This window comes from Ceratotherium simum, chromosome 21, assembly GCF_057802395.1.
Source record: "Ceratotherium simum simum isolate JZ-2026a chromosome 21, ASM5780239v1, whole genome shotgun sequence".
Classification (NCBI taxonomy): Eukaryota; Metazoa; Chordata; class Mammalia; order Perissodactyla; family Rhinocerotidae; genus Ceratotherium; species Ceratotherium simum.
Window position 1 is genome coordinate 15,021,466 of NC_141920.1, and position 24,432 is coordinate 15,045,897.

The following is a 24,432-nucleotide window of genomic DNA, read 5'->3' on the forward strand; positions in this document are numbered from 1 at the left end:
AATAAAGGTGGAGAGAAGGTCATAGAGGTGATGTGAAGGTCATATAGCTAGTGAATGGAGTTGCTGAGATTCAAAGATATTTTACTCCAAATTTCACTCTCTTTTCAATATATTTTTGTGTCTAAAAGGAAGGAAAAAAATGTATGCATCATTTTATCCTTAGCATCAATGTATTCCCCCACGCCAAATAAATGTGGAGAAAATATTGAATTAATCTTACTATGTGGTGATTGCATTTCAAAGGGTCAGAGAGGGAATTCTGAGCCTCTCCTAACGTGTCCATTCGGGCTCTGTGCTCAGTAGCTCAGTTTAGAGTGTATAGCCCAGTCTGAGGTTTAGTTTGTGGTCGAAGTCAGAGGTTCTAGATCAAGTTCCTTTGACTTCCAGTTCCAGATCCAAAATCTACAGAACACACGCTCAAGAGATAGAAGGTGTTCCAGGAGCACCTTGGAGAGCACCCTCCCCAGCCTGGGACTTCTTAGGGCAGAGTTCAAGAATCCCTGGAAGGAGTAGGTCCTGGAGAGCTGGGCCTGAAGCAATTCTTGATTCTCTTGCTCATAGTGAGCAAAGCTAGGATGATATCACCACATCCACGGGCCATCAAACACCGTGTGACAATGGAAGCTGCGAGAAAATTTGAGAGGAGAGAGGTAAGCAAGGGCAAAGGGGGACAGGTAAGGGACAGGTTTTATAGGGAAATAAATTTTATTATAGGGTGCTTGAGGAGTTGGTCTTGGAATAAGAGCTCACCAACCCGAGCAGATGAAATTTATCTCCACTCCTCCCTGAACTACCCACCAACTCTATTTTCTCCTTCCTCTCTCCAGATTCTGGGCTGGTCCTAGACCGTATGTATTGCCATACCTGATTGATTTTTTTCCCTCCATCCTGGCCAAAGTGAAGAAAAGCTTTTGCTCTTAGCTATAGAAGCAGTGGAGTGAACTTTGCAAGTTATCTAGATCTTTCTCCTTGCTTAAAACAGCAATAAAATTAGGGTAGAATGAGTGAGTGACTTATTAGGATCACGCATATTCTTAGTGACAGAATGGAGACCAGAAATTGAGAAGATCCCCCCACCAGTGTTTGTAGATAAAATGGAAGAACTTCTAGAAAAACATCAATTACCAAAACTGACAACAGAAGAAATGAAAAATACACATAATTCTTTATTTTAAATTGTTTTTAAAATTGAATCCATAATTAAAACTTTGGCGGTCCAGATATCATCACTGATTAATTCTACCAAATATATAAGGAAGAAGTAACTCAATCTTTCAGAAATTGTTCTAGAAAATAGAAAAAGAGAGAATATTCCCCAATTTATTTCATTGCCCAGCATAACCTTGACATCAAAACCAAATAAGGATATTATAAGAATGACACATTAAAAGTTAATCTCATTCTGAAACAAGAGTTCTACACAAAATATTAGCAAATAAAATTGAGCAATATATTTTCCAGTTTTATTGAGATATAATTGACATATGGCACTGCGTAAGTTTAAGGCATACAGCATAATGACTTGACTTGCAATATTATGAAATGATTACCACAATAAGGTTAGTTAACATCCATCATCTCATATAGATTTAAAAAAAGCAATATTTTTAAAAGATATCATAACCAAGATGGGTTTAGTTCAGGAATGTAGTGTTTGTTTAACTCTTAAAAAAATTAACCAGTGGGGCCGGCCCCATGGCTTAGCGGTTAAGTGCACATGCTCCGCTGCTGGCGGCCCGGGTTCGGATCCCGGGTGTGCACCGACGCACCGCTTCTCTGGCCATGCTGAGGCCGCGTCCCACATGCAGCAACTAGAAGGATGTGCAACTATGACATACAACTATCTACTGGGGCTTTGGGGATAAAAAGGAGGAGGATTGGCAGTGGATGTTAGCTCAGAGCCGGTCTTCCTCAGCAAAAAGAGGAGGATTGGCATGGATGTTAGCTCAGGGCTGATCTTCCTCACAAAAAAAAAAAAAAAATTAACCAGTGAAGTGAACTATATTAGCAAGATAAAGGTCATATCAATAATATAGAAAATGCCTTTGTTAAAATTCAAAATACACTCACAATTTTGAAAATCCATGATTGCTAGAAATCCTTAACAAATTAGGAATAGAAGGAAATTTCCTAAATAGGATTGATAATGGGCATCTATAGGAAACCTACAAAAAGTATACTAATGTCTCATATTAGGTGCAAATTTTAATAGAATACAAGTCTTCCAAAGTTTCCAAAAGTTGTAAGGAACCACATAACCTTTAGTAGTAAAGAGCACTGATTGTGAACAGTGTCTAAGTGATTGACATTTGGCTTCATCACTTTAGCAGATGAACTAAAATTTACCCATTTAACAATCAAGCCCAGGATTGTTAGTGGCCTTGATGAGCACACTGTTACCAATGCTGTAGAATATTCTGAATGATTTTGTAACTTTGGCAGTTATCTTAACATTCACTATAACCAAAATTTAAAATCTTTTAATTACTACACCAGTCTCATCCAAATATTTATTAAATGGTAGTGCTCTTAGGGGGCTTAAAAATTCATGAAGACCAATTGCTTTGAAGTGGAAATTAGATGTTATAATGTGCTACAAAGACGCTTAAACAAACACGATAATGTACTGTGCAGTTAATTGAGTGGAGAGCACTAATACAACATCAGAGCTAATGCTGAGAAAATAAAAAGGCAACATTAGAGCAGATACATTCCACAGTGGCCGTAAATTTCTGCTCCTTGAGAATGCGTTCTTCCTATTCTGAGTCTATTCCTGTGGGGATATCAGTATTAAGTGATGCAGGTTCTGAATTCTTCCAGGTCTTTATAAACAAAATCTTTGCACAGACTGCTCTATTGTTATGTATGAGAGTAAAGTAATTTTTAATTTTTTTGGTTCAATTTTGTTCCTGTATTTGGTTTTTATACCCGTAGAAGACACATATGATTTTTTACAAAAAATACATCAATGTCTTATATTCTTGTGTACAGAGCATTTTATTTAAAAATATATTGTAAACTCCCCCCATGTCAATTAATATATCTCTGCATTATCATTTTTAATGGTTATCTAACACCCCACCTTATGGGTTCCTACAAGCTTTCTTTTCTTTTTTTACATTTAGATTTTTGACAATGTGGTACTGTTAACATAAACTGTAAGAAATGTACTTACACATGTATCTTTGGGCAATTATTTCCTCATGTCATATTTCTACTAACAGAATTGCTACATTAAAGTGTGTGCTCCTTTTAAATCTTGGTACAGAGTGGCCTTCAAATTGTTTTATAAATTATATTCCAAGTGGAAATTTATGAAAATGAACATTTCCCCAAACTTATGCCACTCTGGATATCATTTTTCTTTATAATCTTTCCCAACTGTAAGAGCCAAAAATGTATTTAAACATTTGCATTTTTTATTTGTGGTTTATGGGCTGCTTTCACATATTTATTCTTCATTTGCATTTTCCCTTTTATTACTTTCCTTTTCATATCCATAGATCATTTTTATGGTAGTGTGATCTTCTTATAAATGCGTAAGAGATAATTAAATGAAGTCAATAAACCATTTCTTTCATATACTTAACAAATATCTTTTCCAAGTGTGTTTTTACTTGAAAGGAAGGTTTTAAATTTTTCTAGAGTAAAATTCGGCAGTCATTTCTTTTATGATTTGACAGTTTGCCCTGCCTACCCAGAGATTAAATGAGAAAATTCTTTTATATTTTCTCTAGGTACTTGGTGGCTTAAAATGTTAAATCAAGAGTCTATATGAAATTTGTGTTTTATAACGTGTATGTACAGGAGACATAATCTTTCCCTCTCCTCCTGCTGCCTCTGGGTTCCTGACATGATTTCTGGACCACTTCTTTTCTCCCCTACCCTCATGGTGTCCTACTTGGAAATCCCACCTTCATCATATTCTAAATTCTTAGGAACTCTCTGGTTTGTACCTGTTCTTCTAAGGAGCCAGAGGCAATCTTTTGAATATTACATTAATATTATACATATTCATGCCTGATAGGAAATACTTTGATTTTTTTTAAAGTCCTGGCTGTTTTCCTAGGGATTTTTGTTCTCCCAGATGAAATTTAGATGTGCTCTGTTAAGTAAAATAAAATAAAACAAAAAATAAAGAAAGACACCACATCACTCAACTTATTGAGATTTTGATTGGAATTTTGTTAAAGAATGCTGAGTCTTCCTATCTAGGAAAACAATACGTGTCTCCATTCACATCTTTAATGTCACACAGTAGAGTGTAATAGTTTCTTTTGTGTAAGTTCTGCCCAATTCTTGTTAACCTAGTGCTAGATACTGAATGCTACTGTGAATGGAACTTATTTCCTGTTACTATCATTGGCATAAGAGAAACAATTGATATCAAGTACATTGACCTACACATCATCTTAATCAAGGGATCAAAGTTAATATTACCAAAAATGGGACAAACTGACATCATGTGATCTGGTGTGATTTACTGAGAAGAACATAATATCCCTTATGTAGGATTCCTGCCAAGAAATGTGTAACCTGAATCTAATTGTGAGGAAACAATCAGACAAACCCAAACGAAGGAAAATTCTTCAAAACAACTAGTCTGCTCTCTTCAAAATTACCAATGTAATAAAAGACAGAGAAAGGCTGAGGAACTAGATTAAAGGAGTCTAAATGATATGACAACTGTGTGTAATGGATGACTCTGAATTGGATCCTGGATCAGAAAAAAAAATGTTATAAAGGATATTATTGGGACAAAGGGTGAAATTTGAATATGGTCTAAATATTTGAAAATAATATATCAGTGTTCAGTTTCTTGAATTTGAATTGTATGGCGGCTATGTAAAAAAATGCCTCTGTTCTTAGGAAATATATGCTAGTTTTACGGGTGACAGTTCATGTTTGCAACTTATTCTCAAATGGTGAGGAGGATGAGGAGAGAGAGAGAGAAATTGAGACAACGCAAGTGTGGCAAGATATTAACAATTGGTGAATCTAAGTAAACAGTTTACAGATATTCATTCAGAATGAACCATTCCTGCAATTTTTCTGTGTTTGAAAATTTTCAAAAAAAATGGTAAAAAGAGTAAGAAAAGTATTAACCACATGTTTAATGAAAAGATCAAAATAACTCATCGAACTATTGGGGTCCTATCTTAATAAAAGCATCACCTAACATGGTTGTCTCTGGGAGGGGAGATTATCAGCGCTCTCCTTTGATCAAATCTTTCTTTGATTTATGTGCATCTGCCGTTTTATCTACAGTTTTAGTGTATTACTTTTGAAATCCAGTTTTGGTGAAGATGGTTTGCATTCCTGGGAGAAAACTTGCTGGTGATGGGTATTAATCTTTTACTATATTGCTGGACTTTATTTTCTAGTACTTTACTTAAATTTTTATGTTTTCATGTGCGCAGATGACATACACCTTTCCTTCTCAAGGTAGCTTTCAGTCTAAAGGGACACTGGTTGTAGGTGGAGATCCCTAATCCTGGGGGTTATGGAGGAACCAGGGCTCCAAACAAAAGTAGAGACGATTTTGACAAATAATTCACCAAACAAGGTGGGAACTCTTGGGACATCCCCTAAGGAAAGGGGCGTGGAGACTTATGGGAAACGGAGTCCCGAATTTGATGATTACCGGGAGGAGAGCCTAGGGAATTGGTCCCTCTCAGCGCTTTCTGCGCATGTGCAGTTCTTTCTCGTTGTTCGCCCGCTCCCTTGTCTCCAGCTTCGCGGGGCAGGTAATCGTGGAGCCTCTGGGTCTACGCGTCGCTCACTGACCGGGTCCTGCACGAAGAATGTGCGCTACAGGTGAGAACCTAGTTTGGAGGGTTGCTTTGCCGGGCTTGGGGTAGGTTTGTGCCCACACGTGGTGGAAGCAAAAACTTGAGCGAATCCCACGCGGGCTGAGAGCTGATAGCGCTTGCTCCTGAGTCTGCTCTGCGTTTGGCCCTAGAAAAAGACAAGGGTCAGGGCAGCTCGGCTGCTGACCTGCGGGTTCCACGAAGAGGATAAGGGCGTGGGTTTCTTGGTCAGAATAAAATGCGCTGAGAAAAAGCATCCAAATGTCAAAGAGCTGTTTCCAGAAGCTCCTCGAATTTGCCTGTGCCCTGGCCAATCATTCATTAGCGAGTCAAATCCAGGGCACCAGCAGGGACGGAAATGAATTCTTATAACATTTATTATATGCCTGCAGGCTCAGGGCAGGGGATGGATCTGAAGTACAGCAGGCTGATTTAAGAGCTGGAGTTTGAACTAAGATGAGTTCCAGTTCTAGCTCTGACACTCATCAAAATGATGAGCCTCTAAGACTCAGTTTCCCCATCTGGAAAATGAAGTTATTCCTAAAACCCATGTCAACGTTGTTCTGAGGATTGAATAAGATAGCACCTGTAAAGCACTCAGCACAGGTCCTGGCCTTCACCAAGCACCTGGGAAATGTTAATTGCCTGTATCACTGTTCTTCTCATTAAATATATTATCCGTTCTCAAAGACCCCCTGTAAAGTCGGTATTAACAATCCCATTTTAACCGAGAGGAAAACCAAGCCCTGGAGGTGAAGTCTCACAGACAGAAAGTGAAGGAGCTGGGATGCAAACCTCAGACAGTTTTATTTCCAAATCCCGTGCTGGGTTTTATCCAGCAGCACATCCTTCAGAGCGTTTAGCTGAGTGGCACGTCCCTAGAGCCACAAGGAAGAACCTGGAGTGTACAGGACTGAGTCTTCTCTAGAAGCTCTTGGAGGTTTCTTGGTATCTGTTCAGAACCCTCAGGTTACTACATAATTGAGGCTTCTAGATTCTTCCTTCGTTGTCCATTTGTCCTGTGCTCTCAGCAGTTTACAGACTCCCAAGTCAGATTTTCTGGCAGTGGTTCTCAAACAAGCATGCATTAGAATCGCCTGGAAGGCTTGTTAAAACCCAGCAGCTGGCTGGGCCCCACCCGCAGAATTTCTTCTTCAGTAGGTCAGGGAGGGGCCCAAGAATTTGCATTTCTATCAAATTCCTAGGTGATGCTGCCAGTCTGGGGACCACACTGTGAGAACTACTGATGTAGGGGATGGTGAATTCCAAGAGTCAGTTGGGATCTGGACTGAAGATTCCAGTTATTTGAATTGACTCTCTCCAGCCATGTCCAGATTTCCCTGGATCACACAGCCCTTGTGAGCAAAGAAGGCGGGGACACCAGGAGAAGGACTCCCACCTGGGAGATCCCCACCCTACCCAGCCCACCCTACCCAGGGACCGCTCACCAAGCTTCAGGCCAGAGATCCCAGAAACAAGCAGGTACTGGATTTGCTTGCTCAGAAGCAATTCCTAATGCTTCTGCCCTCAGTAAATCACCACACCCAAGGCTGTGAAGAACCATCAGTCAGTGAAGGTGTGGGCCGACGTTCAACAGAGAGAGGTGAGCTGGGCTGAGGGCGGCAGGCAAGAGGCAGGCTTCATGTGAAGAGGAAATCCTGTGGACAGTTGATGAGGACGTGGTCTGGAAGGAGGGCCCTAGAGACACTATCTCCTCCTGAAGCTCCTCCCCAAGCCCTTAATTCTCCAGCCCCTCTTCCTGGATTCCATCCAGCACTGAAACCACGCACATCACTACATCTGGAATTTAGGGATACCCTACCCACCCCCATTCCTGCCTTTATAGCAGTGCAGGAAGGGTTTTCAGGGGTTATACGATCCTGCCTCATTTTAAACGTGAACAGGGGCGCCGGCCCCGTGGCTTAGCGGTTAAGTGCACGCGCACTCTGCTACTGGCGGCCGGCTTCGGATCCTGGGCGCGCACCAACGCACCGCTTCTCCGGCCATGCTGAGACCGCGTCCCACATACAGCAACTAGAAGGATGTGCAGCTATGACATACAACTATCTACTGGGGCTTTGGGGAGAAAAAGGGAAAAAAAGGAGGAGGATTGGCAATAGATGTTAGCTCAAGGCCGGTCTTCCTCAGCAAAAAGAGGAGGATTGGCATGGATGTTAGCTCAGGGCTGATCTTCCTCACACACACGCAAAAAAAAGTGAACAATATTGGGCCTGAGGGAGTATTAGTATAGGGTTAAGTAGAGGGTTTCTGGAGCCAGATGGCCAGTGTTCAAAGCCCAGCTCTACCACATAACCTTAACTTTCTTCCCTTCAATTTCCTCATCTATAAAATGGGAGTAATAATAGTACCTACATCTTGCTTTATTTTAAGGAATAAATCAGATAATATATGTAAAGGACTTAGAACAATGCCTGTTAGACATGGTAAGCACTATACAGATATTGTCAGTATTGTTAATATTATCCCTCGATTATCACAATCTAGGTTTACATTATTCGTTAGCGGCAGAACCAGAAGGAGCATCAAGGCCCCTGACTCCCGAGCTGCTGTTCTGTCCACCAGGTCCCAGTTAAGTCAAAACAAGTTTCTTAATAAACAATCCTTTGGACACACTGAAACCAAAGGAACATTAAGTCCCTTTTTAACAAAATAGACCCCCTAAAGCACACCTATCCCTGTTGTCAGAGGTTCCTATTAATTCTTTTAATTTCAAGGAGTTAAGAATATAATTAGAAAAGTAAACGAGCAGATCTCTATCAGGTTTTTGTTCTCGTTGCATCATTTTTTACACTTTTTTGAATGGAAATATTCAAAACATACAGAAGTAAAGAAAATAATATAATGACTCCCGTATACTTGACACAGCTTCAGCAGTTATCAACATATGGACCGTTTTGTTTCATCTGTGCACCCCCCCCCACGTACACACACACGTACACTTTCCCTCGTCCACCTTCTTCTACTGGATTATTTTAAAGTAAATCTCAGACGTCAAAAACTTCAGAATGTAACCTGTTTAACAATGGACTGAAGGCACGGCATGTCATCCGTGCTGTGGTGTGATTTATTTAACCAGGTCTTCCTCAGTTGGACTTTGTCTTGTTTTTTTTGTTTTTTTTGTTTTGTGAGGAGGACCAGCCCTGAGCTAACATCTGCCAATCCTCCTCTTTTTTGCTGAGGAAGACTGGCCCTGGGCCAATATCCGTGCCCATCTTCCTCTACTTATATGGGATGCCGCCACAGCATGGCCTAACAAGTGGTGCGTCAGTGCGCGCCCAGGATCAGAACTAGTGAACCCCAGGCCACCGCAGCGGAGCGTGCGCTCTTAACCGCTTGCGCCACCAGGCTGGCCCCGGACTTTGTCTTGTTTTGTATTTGTCTGCTCTTAAATCAAAGAAGGCTATAAATTATAAGAAACAAATAAGAAAAAAATATTTACTCTCCCCAGTGAAAAGCCTGCTTCTCTTAGCTCCTCATGACTATACCAGGGTTACAAGAGTCCCCTCAGCAGACCTGCCCCTCCTGAAGGGTCAGAGGCATTCTCCCCCGTGTGGCTGTTTGTCAGCTAATATGTGTGGATTTTTAGCCAAGCACTACAAGGACCTTCAAGGCAGGTCACATTTCTTATGGTTTCTTTGCTCCTTCCCTTTCCTCCAGCTCTGTCTTCACAGATCTCTAAACTTTTCCAGGAGCAGGAGAAAATGAACACATCCCAGGTGAGCTGTTTACTTATTACTCAGTTTTATCAGTGAAATCTAAGAGTTATCTTGCATTTTTAGGAACCATGGTTTCTTGTCGATTGTTTTTCTTCATTTTTCTCATTTCCTGACATTTTTCCTGCATTATCATTTTACTTTCCTTTTCTCCTCTTCCAGTGGTTTTGAATGTCTACATTTTCTTTATTCTATTATTGATTACCTTTGATGTGTTTAACACATATGTAAACATATTTTTCTATCAACATCAGGAATTGTTTTCATCTATAGCGTCATCTAAATAAGATACACTCCTCCCTTATCTCAGGTATTGTGGAAATCCTCTAAGTCTTTTTCTTTGTTCATTTTCTCTTTACACAATAAATATTATTTTGGGAATTCTTTGTTAACAATCGTATCACACCTTCTAGCTACTTGAACAATAATTGTTTCGATTTTAATATACATTTCCTGGTGATTTTTGCTGTCCCAAGTTTTAAGATAAAGTGACAAAATTATAATAGTCAGTTATAATATTACCTATAATTTAGGGCTGCTTATTATGTTCCAGTCACTGTTAAATTCTTTACCTGGATTAGCTCATATAATTCTAACAACAACATTATGAAGTAGATACTTTATTATCCCTTTTTACTAAAAATATAAGTAACAGATTTAAGTAACTTCTCAAGAGCTTGTAGCCAGAAGAGTTCTAAGGATTCATCATTAGAAATTTGGCCAGATGGAGACCTGGAGTCCCAGTCCACTGCAAGCTTTCCACCCATTGTTGGGAGTAAGTTATCATCTGCTATGTTCCAACCTGCCCAGGAACTTAGAATGGGAGGTCTCGCAGGCATAGGGTTGCCAGATAAGACACAGGGCATATAAAACAAAGCACATCTTGCATGGGACATACTTATACTAGAAATTTACTAGTTGTTTATCTGAAGTTCAGATTTAACTGGGTGCCCCGTATTTTTAGTTAGTAAATCTGGGAACCCTATTTAGGGAGAAAGAGGGTGTGAGATGACTATTAGCTCTGGCAGTCCTGGCTCATCCAGAGGATCAGAGATTCTCTGTCCTCAGTGGCTGATGTTGTCACCTCGTTCCAGATGGTACTATTGCTGAGCTGGCGTGGCCTGTTTCAGCTTTGCGGTCAATCACCGTAGCAGCTCCTCTTCCCAAGTCTCAGGCATTCTCAGACTTAGTACCCACAATATGTAGCTTTGTTAAAAAACGTAAAAATTTGCCTATATTCCCTTTGTAAATAACTTAAAAAAAAAGCATTTCCTGCGATATTAGCCCATGCATTCTTCCCTGTCACACTCTCTCAAGCACCCACTGACAGCCCCCTCTGGCTTTACCAGGAACTAGGTCTCACAGCTCTCTTCCATCTGTCCCCCATATGTTGTATGATTTCCATATGTTGTATGTTCTTTCTCAGATTCTGCTGAGTGTGGATAGAGGCCTCTGGAGTATTTTCCAGAATGACTGTGTGGTTATATGCCTTCTGAGTCTGGGTATCTGAACGTGCCTTTATTCTGCCTCATTACATGAATGATTGACTGGCTGTAGGACTTTGGTTTGAAATCCTTTTCCTTCAAAATATTCTAGAAAAAATCTAGGCTGTTATCTCTTAGCATTTGGAGAGACTGAGGAGAAGTGGTGTGGCAGTTTGAATCTCACTCCTTTGTAGGTGACCTGTTTGATTTTTCCTTCTTGCAAGTTTTTCTTTATCCTGGGGTTTCAGACATTCCACTAGGCCGTGTCTGGTTATTTGTTCTATTTCCAGTCTGCCTGCTTGGTAATTGGTTGGGTCCTGTTGAGATGAAGACTCCGGATGTGTTCAGGGACGTTTCCAGTTATCTCTGTGACTGTTGCCTTCCCTCCGTCCTCCTGTGCTTGCCGCCTAGAAATCCCGGTAGACTGTCGGTGCCTCTCCTCGGGCGGCTCTCTCTGTTTCTTTACTTTGCTTTCATCATTTTCCATTTTTCTGTGCTTTTGTTCTGTGCATTCAGAGCTTGCTCATTTTTGTCATCCATGTCATTTTGTTTTCAAGCCTTCTCTTGAGAGTTTTGTTTTTCTGTTGTCCTAAGTCAGCAACAAAATATTTAAGATCTGTGTACTTTTTCTTTTTCATAGCCAACTTTTCTCATTTTATGGAAGTAAGGCTCTCTTTTATCCATTTGGGGACACCAATTTGAATACTTAAAAATTATTCTCTTCAATATCTTAGTGATGTTTGTTTTCATAGTCTTCAATCTATTCATCTTGGTGCTTATCTTTTAGACTGTTAGTTTTTATTTGCGTTCAAGTTGTTTAGCCGTCTTCAAGTCTGTTCTTCTTGATGCTTATTTTTTGGATTGTTGCTTTTCCTCCAGCATGTGGGCCGTTTTTTGTTTTCAGTGTGAGTAGAAAGGTCAAGACCTTACTAGATTAATATAGACAGCTGATGCGTGTTTACTTGGCAGCCCAGAGGTCTGTTTCCTTGGCAGGATTTCCTTTGAATGAAAGGACTGATTTGGGGGCTTTTAAGTGAATTATGGGGGGATGTGTACAGACAGGCTTCTCTTTGTGCTGTACCGGGGGGCAAAGCTTGAGGGGACCCCTTTCCCCCCTGCCAAACGAGGCAGTGCCTTACCTGACAGCAAAGCGTGTTAGTCTGTTTCCCCAGAGCTGCCTTAAAACAAAAGCTGTGACCGTATCAGGGGACTAAGCAAGGTGCTCTGCTTCTCTCTTTGGTTGCAAAGTTCACGCAGACTCCTGGTGGCAGTTCCCTGCTTTTTACAGGGCACGTTCTCCTGAGCGTTCACCCTCAGCCACCTGCTGTGGGGTGAGGAACCGCCACAGGAGTGTCTCCCTGTTCTGCAGCCCAGAGCTCTCTTCCACGGCCAGCTGCGGCTGCTTCTGAGCTGGGGGGTCTCACCGGGCTCTGAACAGAACCTGAGACTTCTGCACATTCTGTGTTTGTCTTAAGGGGAGAGCACAGCGCCTCTGGTATCTGCCTCCTACTCTGTATCTTCCAGAAACTAGTCAAAATTTCTCACTTGCTGACGGTCTCCTTCCCAATATTCCTCTACACTGAGAAACATGCTGGTGTTTAGCTGTCTCTCCGTGCTATAGTTTTGGAGGTAGAGGAGATTAATGTGTGTGTCCAGCCCATTGTGTCGAGTTAGGAGCATCTCTTATTTTAGAAATTGTCATCACCAATGGCTTCTGAGACACTCTTCATTCATTTGACAGTTGCTTATTGAGCACCACTGTGGACCAGGACTGTTCTAAATGCTGCAGATACAACTGCTAACTCCTGGTTCTGGTTCCTTATTGGTCTCCAGGACCTACTCTTCTTCCTCTGCTGTCCCTCAGGGCCTGTGTCCTCAGGCTCCATGTTCTTTGGGAGGAAGGTCCCTATTCTGATGGCTTCAGCTACCACTGAGATACTCCTGACTTCCAAAGATGTATCCTAATCCTGGACCTCTCTCCCAAGCTCCAAGACTTATAGCCAACCGTCACCTGGACATCTCCACCTGTATGTGTCACAGACACTTTAAGTATAATACGTCCAAAATTTCCCTCTCCTTCTGCCCAACCTATTCTTTCTCCTGTTTTGTCAATCTCAGTGTGTGCCACCAGCATTGACGCGGTTGCTCTTACAGATGACCTGGGAGTAGTGCTCCATTTCCCCTCATTCCATAACCAATTACTGAATAATTCCATTTAGGATCAGCTCCCATTTCTAAATCTCCATTGCTACTACATTAAAATAGGCGGTCATCTCTCATAATAGTCTATTACCTTCCTCTCTGACTTCTCTTTAAAATAGGCTTTCTCAACCTCAACACTATCAATATTTTGGGCCAGATAATTCTTTGTTGTAGAGGCTGTCCTGTGCATTGTAGGATGGTTAGCAGCGTCTCTGAACTCCACTGGATAACAGATGCAACCTTGCCTCAGTTGTGACAACCAAAAATGTCTCCAGATGTTGCCAAACGCCCCCTGGCAGGCAAAATCACGTCTGATGAGAAGCACAGCTTTGAACACTCTCTACTCTGCTTCTAGAGCATTACTTTTGGAATATAAATCTGATCATTCACTTATTTATATGTTCTCATTGTCCATGGAAGTAATCTCCAAAGTAGGGGTGTCCACCCCCAGAGAACTGCGCAGTCAAGGAGTGTATGGTCTGTAAAGAAAGCATTAGAATGCTGTTTTATGTTTCTTTTGTATCTAAAAAAATTAAGAAAGTTAAGCTTTACTTTTGGTGTGTGGCTGAAGAGTTGTATACATATAAAATTTATAAATAAATACATTGAGGGATGCTCAGGAACTCTCAGCCTTATTTGATCACACTGTCCTACTCGGAGTTTCCTTAACTTAATATGTGTTTTTAGTGTTTCTATGCCTTTGCTTATAGTGTCACCCTCTGTTCACACAAAACTCACTGTTGGTGTGCAATCAAGTCTTTATCTCCTCAATGAGACATAACCTGAGAAAACAAAGAGATTTAGCCCTCCTCTCCCTTTGTGGCCTCACTCTACCTTGTACACACATTTTTTCATGGCTCCCATAGTTCATTAGTGCATGTATATGTTTATGTAGAAAGTCTCCTCATCAATCTGTAAACTCCTTAAAAACAGGACCAGTGTCTTATTCACCTTAGTGTCTTCTACAATTAAAACAGTTCTAGGCATGGAGAGGAACTCAAATTGTTTTATAAATTAATAGGTAACTAGAGAGGCAGAGTATTTCTATTAGGATTTCTGTTTCTCGCATGAAGGAAGGCACGCAGTAGACACTGTTTGTAACGTTTTCTGGTAAACACTTAACAGTGAACATGGTACGAATTGGTTCCCATACACATTTCCCATGCTGTCTGGTCTTGAGCACTTCAGATTAAGCAGGACTGGGCTATTACAGGGATCAGTGTTGTTTGAGGATGTCTCTGTGGACTTCACCCAGAAGGAGCGGCAGCTGCTGGACCTCGCTCGGAGGCTCCTGTACAGAGACGTGGTGCTGGAGAACTACAGGCACCTGGCGTCCCTGGGTAAGCAAGCTTCCCAGGCAACTCCCAACAGCATGCATTTCCTATCTTAGGAACCAGCTCACTGTAGAGTGCAATGAGTTTTAAGCTTAAGATTTGGGATTCAAAGACCTTTGAGGGAACTTGAAAGGATGTTGTATTCTCACCTCCCTGGTGAAAACATCTTCTTTGATGAGGGCCCCATCACTGTACAGCTTCTAAAACTTCTCCCCTCTGATTCTTCAAAGGGCTTGAACCCTAAGCAATGTTGCCAAGTCCCATGTCATTTCCCATAACAGGGCACTGTGTTATCAAACCTGAGCAGATATTCAAGTTGGAGTAAGAAGAACCATGGGTACTGAAGAGAGAACTCCCACATCGGAGCCACCCAGGTGAGTTATGAGGTCAGATGGAAGGCAGCTGGTGGAAACTGGCTCTCAAGTGGACAGTTCAGGGGTTGGTACCTTTGAAGTGTGTTTTAGAAATCTCTTTCAGAGGCTCCAGACTTTTAGAAGTGACTAAATATAGATAACCACCATACCTTAGATATCAAACCTCCAAATAGCACTCTCATGTATACATGTTCTTCATTTTCTGTTTGACTTTTATAGAGAGAGATTTGCTTGGTTTTTGCAGAATCCAGTTGCTGCCTACCTCCTCCTAGACCTCTATTTCTCTGTTTTTCTCTCTATTCAATAATGGCCATTGTTCACCTTCCCTCCTGTGCCATACACTCTGTAAATATGCATTTATTGATGCATTCTTTTATTCAACAAATATTTATTAAGCACCTGCCATGCACCAGTCATGTTCTCAGCACAGGGGTTATGGAAGTAAAGTCTCTACTTCTGTAAATAGATCCAATTAGCAAATAAATATGTAGCATGTCTGGCAGTAATCAGCACTATGGAAAATAAAAGTCAGATGAAGGGGACAGAGACTGACCGGAGTGCTGTCTTTGGAAGGGAAGTCAGGGAAGGCCTCTTTGAGGAGGTGAACATTTAAACAGGAACAGTGGAATGGAGTTTTGGTTGAAGGGATGGAGTGAGCCAAGGGTTATCTGAGAGATTTCCAGATGGAGGGAACAGCAGGTGCCAAGCCTCTGAGATGGGAGTGTGCTTGGTGTAATCAGGGGAGAGCAGAGAGGTCAGTGGGACCAGAGGGGTTCAGTGAGGAGACAGTGGCCGATGATGTCAGAGAGTCAGCTGGGGGCAAAGCTTCATAGGCCTGGGAAGACTGAATCCTACTCTGAGTGAGATAATAGGGAAGAGAAGAGGTCAAGGACTACGCCCTTAAGCACTGCGTTTGGAGGTCAGGAAGACACGGGACTCTAGCAAGAGAGAATGAGGAGGAGCACCCAGTATGGTGGAGGGAGACCCAGGAGACGGGGGTCCCAGAAGCCACGTGAACAAAGTGTTCTTAGAGGGAAGGAGTGAATTCCAATATGCAGATGAAATGTAAAGTCAGCATCGCCCCTTCTTTTCCTGCAAATTATCCAAAGGCCACGAGGAAAATAAAAGAGAAAATGTCAGCTCCACTTTTATTGCAGGTTGGAGGCAGCTGAAATCCCAAACTTAAAAAAAAAGTGGAAATACTGCCAAAAGCAATGAAAATCAGGCTTGGTCATGGAAGCACAAGTAGAGAGACAGCACCATACAAACCAGTGCTGTGGAAGTAAGTGTTGGAACATATTGTACAGTGTTTACTTGCACATTTTACCACAAATGGAACTTAAAGTGCTGAGTTTTTTTTTAATTTTTTTATTGATGTTTTAATAGTTTATAACATTGTGAAATTTTGGGTTGTACATTTTTGTTTGTCAATCACCATATATATGACTCCCTTCACCCCTTGTGCCCACCCCCCACCCCCCTTGCCCCTGGTAACCACAATACAGTTTTCTCTGTCCATGTGTTGGTTTATATTCCACATATGAGTGAGATCATACAGTGTTTGTCTTTCTCTTTCTGGCTTGTTTCACTTAACATAATACCCTCCAGGCCCATCCATGTTGTTGCAAATGGGACAATTTTGTCTTTTTTTATGGCTGAGTAGTATTCCATTGTATATATATACCACATCTTCTTAATCCAATCATTAGTCAAGGGACACTTGGGTTGCTTCCACTTCTTGGCTATAGTGAATAATGCTGCAATGAACAAAGGGGTGCATAAGCCTCTTTGGATTGTTGATTTCAGGTTCATTGGATAGATTCCCAGTAGTGGGATAGCTGGATCATAGGGTATTTCTATTTTTAATTCTTTGAGGAATCTCCATACCGTTTTCCATAGAGGCTCCACCAGTTTGCATTCCCACCAGCTGTGTATGAGGGTTCCTGTTTCTCCACATCCTCTCCAACACTTGTTGTTTTTTGTCTTGGTGATTATAGCCATTCTAATGGGTGTGAGGTGATATCTTAGTGTTGTTTTGATTTGCATTTCCCTGATGATTAGTGATGTTGAACATCTTTTCATGTGCCTATTGGCCATCTGTATATCTTCTTTGGAGAAGTGTCTGTTCATTTCCTCTGCCCATTTTTTGATCGGGTTGTTTGTTTTTTGTTGTTCAGTTGTGTGAGTTCTTTATATATTATGTAGATTAATCCCTTGTCAGATATATGTTTTGCAAATATTCTCTCCCAGCTGGTGGGTTGTCTGTTCATCTTGATCCTGGTTTCGTTTGTCTTGTAGAAGCTCTTTAATCTGATAAAGTCCCACTTGCTTATTTTTTCTTTAGTTTCCCTAGTCTGGGTAGGCATGTCATCTGAAAAGATTCCTTTATGACCAATGTCAAATAGTGTGTTGCCTATATTTTCTTCTATGAGTTTTATAGTTTCAGGTCTCACCTTCAGGTCTTGGATCCATTTTGAGTTAATTTTTGTGAATGGCGATAGCAGATGGTCCACTCTCATTCTTTTGCATGTGGCTGTCCAGTTTTCCCAACACCATTTATTGAAGAGACTTTCCTTTCTCCATTGTATATTCTTAGCTCTTTTGTCAAAAATTAGCTGTCCGTATATGTGTGGTTTTATTTCTGGGCTTTCAATTCTGTTCCATTGATCTGTGTGTCCGTTTTTGTACCAGTACCATGCAGTTTTGATTATTATAGCTTTGTAGTATGTTTTGAAGTCAGGGATTGTGATGCCTCCAGCTTTGTTCTTTTTTCGTAGGATTGCTTTAGCTATTCAGGGTCTTTTGTTGCCCCATATGAATTTTAGTATTCTTTTTTCTATTTCTGTGAAGAATGTCATTGGGATTCTGATTGGGATTGCATTGAAACTGTAGGTTGCTTTGGGTAACATAGACATTTTAACTGTGTTTATTCTTCCAATCCATGTGCATGGGATGTCTTTCCATTTTTTTATGTCATCATTGACTTCTTTCAATAATGTCTTATAGTTTTCATTATATAGGTCTTTCACCTCCTTGGTAAGATTTATTCCTAGATATTTTATTCTTTTTGATGCTATTATAAATGGTATTATCTTTTTGAGCTCTCTTTCTGGTAGTTTGTTATTAGCATACAGAAATGCAACTGATTTTTGTAGATTGATTTTGTACCCTGCAACTTTGCTGTAGTTGTTGATTATTTGTAATAGTTTTCCAATGGATTCTTTAGGGTTTTCTATGTATAAAATCGTGTCATCTGCAAATAGTGAGAGTTTCACTTCTTCGTTGCCTATTTAGATTCCTTTTATTCCTTTTTCTTGCGTGATTGCTCTGGCCAAAACCTCGAGTACTGTGTTGAATAAGAGTGGTGAGAGTGGGCAGCCTTGTCTCGTTCCTGTTCTCACAGGAATGGCTTTCAGCCTTTCCCCGTTGAGTATGATGTTGGCTGTGGCTTTGTCGTAAATAGCCTTTATTATGTTGAGGTACTTTCCTTCTATACCCATTTTGTTGAGAGTTTTTATCATAAATGGATGTTGTATCTTGTCAAATGCCTTCTCTGCGTCTATTGAGATGACCATGTGGTTTTTATTCTTTGTTTTGTTGATGTGGTGTATCACATTGATTGATTTTCGGGTGTTGAACCATCCCTGCATCCCTGGTATAAATCCCACTTGATCATGGTGTATGATCTTTTTAATGTATTGCTGTATTTGGTTTGCCAATATTTTTTTGAGGATTTTTGCATCTATGTTCATCAGCAATATTGGCCTGTAATTTTCCTTCTTTGTATTGTCTTTGTCTGGCTTTGGTATCAGGGTGATGTTGGTATCATAGAATGAGTTAGGAAGTGTTCCATCATCCTCTATTTTTTGGAATAGTTTGAGAAGGATCGGTATTAAATTTTCTTTGAATGTTTGGTAAAATTCACCAGAGAAGCCATCTGGTCCTGGACTTTTATTTTTTGGGAGGTTTTGATTACTATTTCAATCTCTTTACTTGTGATTGGTCTATTCAGATTCTCCATTTCTTCTTGGTTCAGTTTTGGGAGGTTGTGTGAGTCTAAGAATTTATCCATTTCTTCTAGATTGTCCAATTTGTTGGCATATAATTTCTCATAGTATTCTCTTATAATCCTTTGTATTTCCATGGTATCCATTGTAATTTCTCCTCTTTCATTTCTAATTTTATTTATTTGAGCCTTTTCTCTTTTTTTCTTAGTAAGTCTGGCTAAGGGTTTGTCAATTTTGTTCATCTTCTCAAAGAACCAACTCTTTGTTTCATTAATCCTTTCTACTGTTTTTTTAGTCTCAATTTCATTTGTTTCTGCTCTGATTTTTATTATTTCTCTCCTTCTGCTGACTTTGGGCTTTGTTTGTTCTTCTTCTTCTAGTTCTGTTAGGTGTAATTTAAGGTTGCTTATTTGGGCTTTTTCTTGTTTGTTAAGGTGGGCTTGTATCGCTACAAGTTTCCCTCTCAGGACTGCTTTTGCTGTATCCCATATGATTTGGTATGGCATAGTTTCATTTTCGTTTGTTTCCAGATATTTTTTGATTTCTCCTTTAATTTCATCAATGATCCATTGGTTGTTCAGTAGCATATTGTTTAATCTCCACATTTTTGTCACTTTCCCAGTTTTTTTTCTCGTGGTTGATTTCCAGTTTCATAGCATTATGGTCTGAAAAGATGCTTGTTATGATTTCAATCTTCTTGAATTTATTGAGGCTTGCTTTCTTTCCCAACATATGGTCTATCCTTGAGAATGTTCCATGCGTGCTTGAGAAGAATGTGTAGTCAGCTGTTTTTGGATGGAGTGCTCTGTATATGTCTACTAGGTTTATCTCATCCAGCTTTTCATTTAAGTCCACTGTTCCTTTATTGACTTTTTGTCTGGATGATCTATCCATTGGTGTAAGTGGGGTATTAAGATCCCCTACTATTATTGTGTTGTTGTTAATGTCTCGTTTTAGGTTTGTTAATAGTTGCTTTATGTACTTTGGTGCTCCTATGTTGGGTGCATATATATTTATAATTGATATGTCTTCTTGGTGGAGTGTCCCTTTTATAATTATATATTGCCCTTCCTTGTCTCTCTTAACCTGTTTTATCTTGAAGTCTACTTTGTCTGATATGAGTATGGCAACACCTGCTTTCTTTTGTTTGCCATTAGCTTGGAGTATTGTCTTCCATCCTTTCACTCTGAGCCTGTGCTTGTCTTTAGAGCTGAGATGTGTTTCCTGGAGGCAGCATATTGTCGGGTCATGCTTTTTAATCCATCCTGCCACTCTGTATCTTTTGATTGGAGAGTTCAATCCATTTACATTTAGGGTAATTATTGATATATGAGGGCTTAATGTTGCTGTTTTGTCACTTATTTTCCGGTTCTTTTGCATTTCCTTTGTTTCTTGTCCCATTTGTTTCTGACTGCCAATTCAGTTTGGTTGTTCTGTCTTATGACTCTTCTAGTTTTCTCTTTGTTTATCATTTGTGATTTTGTTTTGATTATTTGTTTAGTGGTTACCTTGAGGTTTGTATAAAATCTCTGTGTATGAGATAGTCCATTATCTAATGGCCTCTTATTTCCTTATACTAAGTCACTTCAATCTCTTTCCTCTTCCCCTTCTAAGTCATTCTTGTTATACCTTATTCTATTTTGTGTTGTGGGTGTGTGTTTACAGTCATGAGGTTATATTTATTTTGGGGGATTTCCTTCCTTTCGTCTTTGATTTTAGTATTTAAGTGGTTGCTAACCTATTCCAGTAAAGATCTACTATTTTTCTGATTTTGTCTACCTATTTTTCTCCTTGCTCCAAGCTTTATATTCCCTGTCTCTTCTTTTTTTCAGGCCTGAGGGCCTTCTTGAGAATTTCTTGTAGTGGGGGTCTCATGGCCATGAACTCCCTTAGCTTTTGTTTATCTGGGAAAGTTACTATTTCTCCCTCACATTTGAAGGATATTTCTGCTGGATAGAGTATTCTTGGCTCAAAGTTTTTGTCTTTCAGTATTTTGAATATATCATTCCAGTCTCTCCTAGCCCTAAAGTTTCTGTTGAGAAATCTGCTGAGAGTCTGATGGGAGTTCCTTTGTACGTTATTTTTTGTTTTTGTCTAGCTGCCCTTAATATTGTTTCTTTGTCATTGACGTTAGCCAGCCTTACCACTATACGTCATGGAGTGGGCCGTTGCCTGTTGATGTATTTAGGCGACCTATTGGCTTCACTTACTGGTATTTCCTGCTCCTTCCCCAGATTTGGGAAGTTCTCAGCTATTATTTCCTTGAATAGGCTCTCTGTTCCTCTTTCCCTCTCTTCTCCCTCAGGAATACCTATAATTCTTATGTTACATTTCCTAATAGAGTCAGATATTTCTCGGGGACTTTCTTCATTTCTTTTTAGTCTTAGTTCTCTCTCCTCTTCCATCTGGAGCATATCTGTATTCCTATCCTTTATAATGCTAATTCTTTCCTCCATATTGTCAGCTCTGTTCTTTATATATAAAAGTGAAATTAAAAATTAGTATTGTGACAGGACACAGTCAGTTGGTGGAGTAAATCAGCAGGGAAGAGGGAAAAGTGGGGTTGTCAATCAGGACAGATTACTATTGATTAACTCTGATCGCATCAAATGACAGCACCAACAATCAGAATGCAGAGGTGAACTGGAACCTGTTGTGAGCATGGCTTGTCCTCTCATATATTTTAACATTTTCTTTGGACATCGTTTTTCTGTATCATAGCCATATGGAGAGATGGGGCCTGAGCTGTAGGACTGACCTTTAGACCAAAGGAAATTAGTGATTTCATAAATTTAATTGGGAGTTGGTGTACAGAATGGAAAAGCAGAGGAAGAGATTGGAGCAATGTAGAGTGGAGTAAGGATCCTACTGCAGTAATTAGGGTCTGGGGGAGAGGAAGATAAGGTTCTAGTTTCTGATGTGCCTCCAAACCTAATCTTTGCTCTGATACTTCCCTGATCACCCTTCAATCTTCCTCACCTCCCTACTCAGTGTCCCTTGTCCTCACCCCATTCTTTGACTATCCTCCATCCTTGGGTCAGTTGTTTTCCTGACATCCTTTGTACTAAGTTCACTATTCCTCATGTTTTATTTCAAGCTCTCTATCCATTTTGAGGTTATATTTGTAACAAGCCAAAGCTACTTGTATTAATTTTCAGCTTTCTCTCTCTTTTTCTACTATAGTATGTGTTTTTGTCTTTGTTTTCATATTACCAAACCAAATGATTAGAATAAATATTTGCTTAGGAATTCTCTCATCCCAGGAGACTATGTCTGAGACCTAAGAAACAACTCAACATAGGGCACTTGTGTACAACCCCATCCCTTAAAAATGTGCTAAGATTTACAATGTGTGTTAATTTTTCATATTTCTAGAAGTCCAGAAAGAAAATAAAATGAAAGAGAGAATCCAAGAGAATGAAGATAAGTATTTGAGGCAAGCTTTATTCATCAACGACAAAACATTGACTAAGGAGAGAAGTAAGACCTTAGGAGAAGCATTTAATATGGCCACAAACCCAGTGCCCTCAAGAAAAGTATCCCATACATGTGACTCCTTTGGAATAAGCTTGAAAAGTGTTTCAGAATTAATTATCAGTAATAGAAGCCATGTAAGAAAAATGTCTGATGATTTCAATGGATGTGGATTCCTTGATTCTATGCATCAGAAAACTCATACAGGGAACAAACCCTGTGAAAATGATCAAAAGAGGAAATCCCACAGTCATAATGAGGACTTTATTCAACATCAGAATATTTCAGCTCTGGAGCAACTTCTTGAGTATAATAATTGTGGGAAAGCCTTTCACAATAAAACAGCTTTCCTTACATGTAAGAGACCTCACACAGGACAGAAACCCTCTAAAGGTAATGAATACGGACGAGCCTTCAGGCAAAAGTTAAAACTCAATGTTTGTCTGAGAACCCTTCAAGAAAGGAAGCCACGTGAATCCAGTAAAAATGGGAAATCCTCATGCATGAAGTTAACACGTGCACATCAGAGAACTCACATAGGGGAGAAATACTACGAATGTAATAAATTGGGAAAATCCTTTAGCAAAAATTCAAACCTTACTCAACATCAGAGAATGCACACTGGAGGAAAATCTGATGAGTGTAACAAAAGTGAGGAAGCTTTGTGGAAGTCATGCCACAATCACAATGAGAGGATTCACACAGGAGAGAAAATTTATGACTGTAATAAATGTGGGAAATCCTTCCATGGAAATTCACACCTTACACAACATCAGAGAATTCACACAAGAAAAACCCAGTAAGTGTAATGATAATGAGAGAGCCATAAAGAAGGAGTCACATCTCACTCTAAATCAGAGAACTAACACAAGAGAGAAAAGCTGTAGAGGTAGTAAATGTGAGAAATCCTCCTGCAAGAAGTTGAAACTCACTCAACATCAGAAAACGCACTTGAGGAAAAGAACCGATGAGTGTAATGAAAGTGGGAGGGCCTTCAGTAAGAAGTCACACCTCACTCAACATCCGAGAGCTCACAAAGGAAAGAAAACCTATGCCTGTAGTAAATGTGGGAAAAGCTTCCATAAGAAAATAGGCCTGACTCAACATCAGAGCACACACACAGGAGAAAAACCCTATGAATGTAACGAATGTGGAAAGTCCTTCTTTGTGAAGTCCAACCTAACTGAACATCAGAGTTCTCACACTGGAGAAAAACCCTATGAATGTAGAGAATGTGGAAGGTCCTTCTGCCAGAAGTCACCCCTCATGGTGCATCAGAGAACTCACACGGGAGAGAAGCCGTATAAATGTAGTGAATGTGGGAAAACCTGCTGTGTGAAATCAAACCTCACTCAACATCAAAGGACCCACACTGGAGAGAAACCCTATAAATGTAATGAATGCTGGAGATCTTTCTGTGTGAAGTCCAACCTTGTTGTACATCAGAGAACTCATACAGGAGAGAAGCCCTACCGATGTCCCGAATGTGGGAAAACTTTCTGTGAAAAGTCAGCTCTCATGAACCATCAGAGAATTCACACAGAGGAAAAACCCTGTGAAGGTAATGAATGTAGAAAAACCATCAGCCAGCGGTCAGCCCTCACCAAACATCAAAGAAAAACATACAAGAAGAAAACTCTCCTCAACACTCTCCATGGGCAGAAGCCTTCATTGACAAGTCAGACTCATTGAACATCAGCAGAATCATGGGGCAGAAATGCTAAGATGTCAGGCATGTAGGAAAGTCTTTATCAATAGAACTTTACCAATAGGTTCTAGCTAATTGGAATTACAGAAGCAATATAGCAGTGAAACCTTATGAATGCTTTGAACTTGTGAAAGCTTTCAACCAGTATTCAGAGATATTGAGGGGAAATATACTATTTTAAGGAATATGGATTAAAATGTTCTTGTGGAAATATTGTTTAACTAGAAGTCATATTTCAGATGTGACACCAAATTTATTACAGAAAAGATAACAAGAAATATTCTGTCCTTAGTAGAATGTTAAGT

The 24,432-nt window shown here is 40.1% G+C and overlaps 1 protein-coding gene across 3 annotated transcripts; it reads left to right on the top strand.

Annotated features, from left to right (window-relative positions):
• Positions 1-5,743: 5,743 nt before the first annotated feature.
• LOC147914206 (uncharacterized) lies at positions 5,744-24,177 on the top strand. Of its 3 annotated transcripts, XM_087445180.1 has the most exons (5): positions 5,744-5,817; positions 9,489-9,547; positions 14,846-14,938; positions 16,096-16,220; positions 22,321-24,177. In XM_087445180.1, the coding sequence occupies exon 5, from the start codon at positions 23,056-23,058 to the stop codon at positions 24,109-24,111; it is 1,056 nt and encodes a 351-aa protein (XP_087301306.1). In that variant the 5' UTR covers positions 5,744-5,817; positions 9,489-9,547; positions 14,846-14,938; positions 16,096-16,220; positions 22,321-23,055; the 3' UTR covers positions 24,112-24,177. The 3 variants fall into 3 exon arrangements, with proteins under 3 accessions (XP_087301306.1, XP_087301307.1, XP_087301308.1); XM_087445181.1 differs by lacking the exon at positions 16,096-16,220; XM_087445182.1 differs by lacking the exons at positions 5,744-5,817; positions 9,489-9,547 and adding an exon at positions 14,021-14,570.
• The last annotated feature ends 255 nt before the right edge of the window (positions 24,178-24,432 follow it).

Coding starts and splice junctions, on each gene's coding strand:
- LOC147914206 (XM_087445180.1), top strand. CDS start 23,056: ATGAGTGTAACAAAAGTGAGGAAGCTTTGTGGAAGTCATGCCACAATC.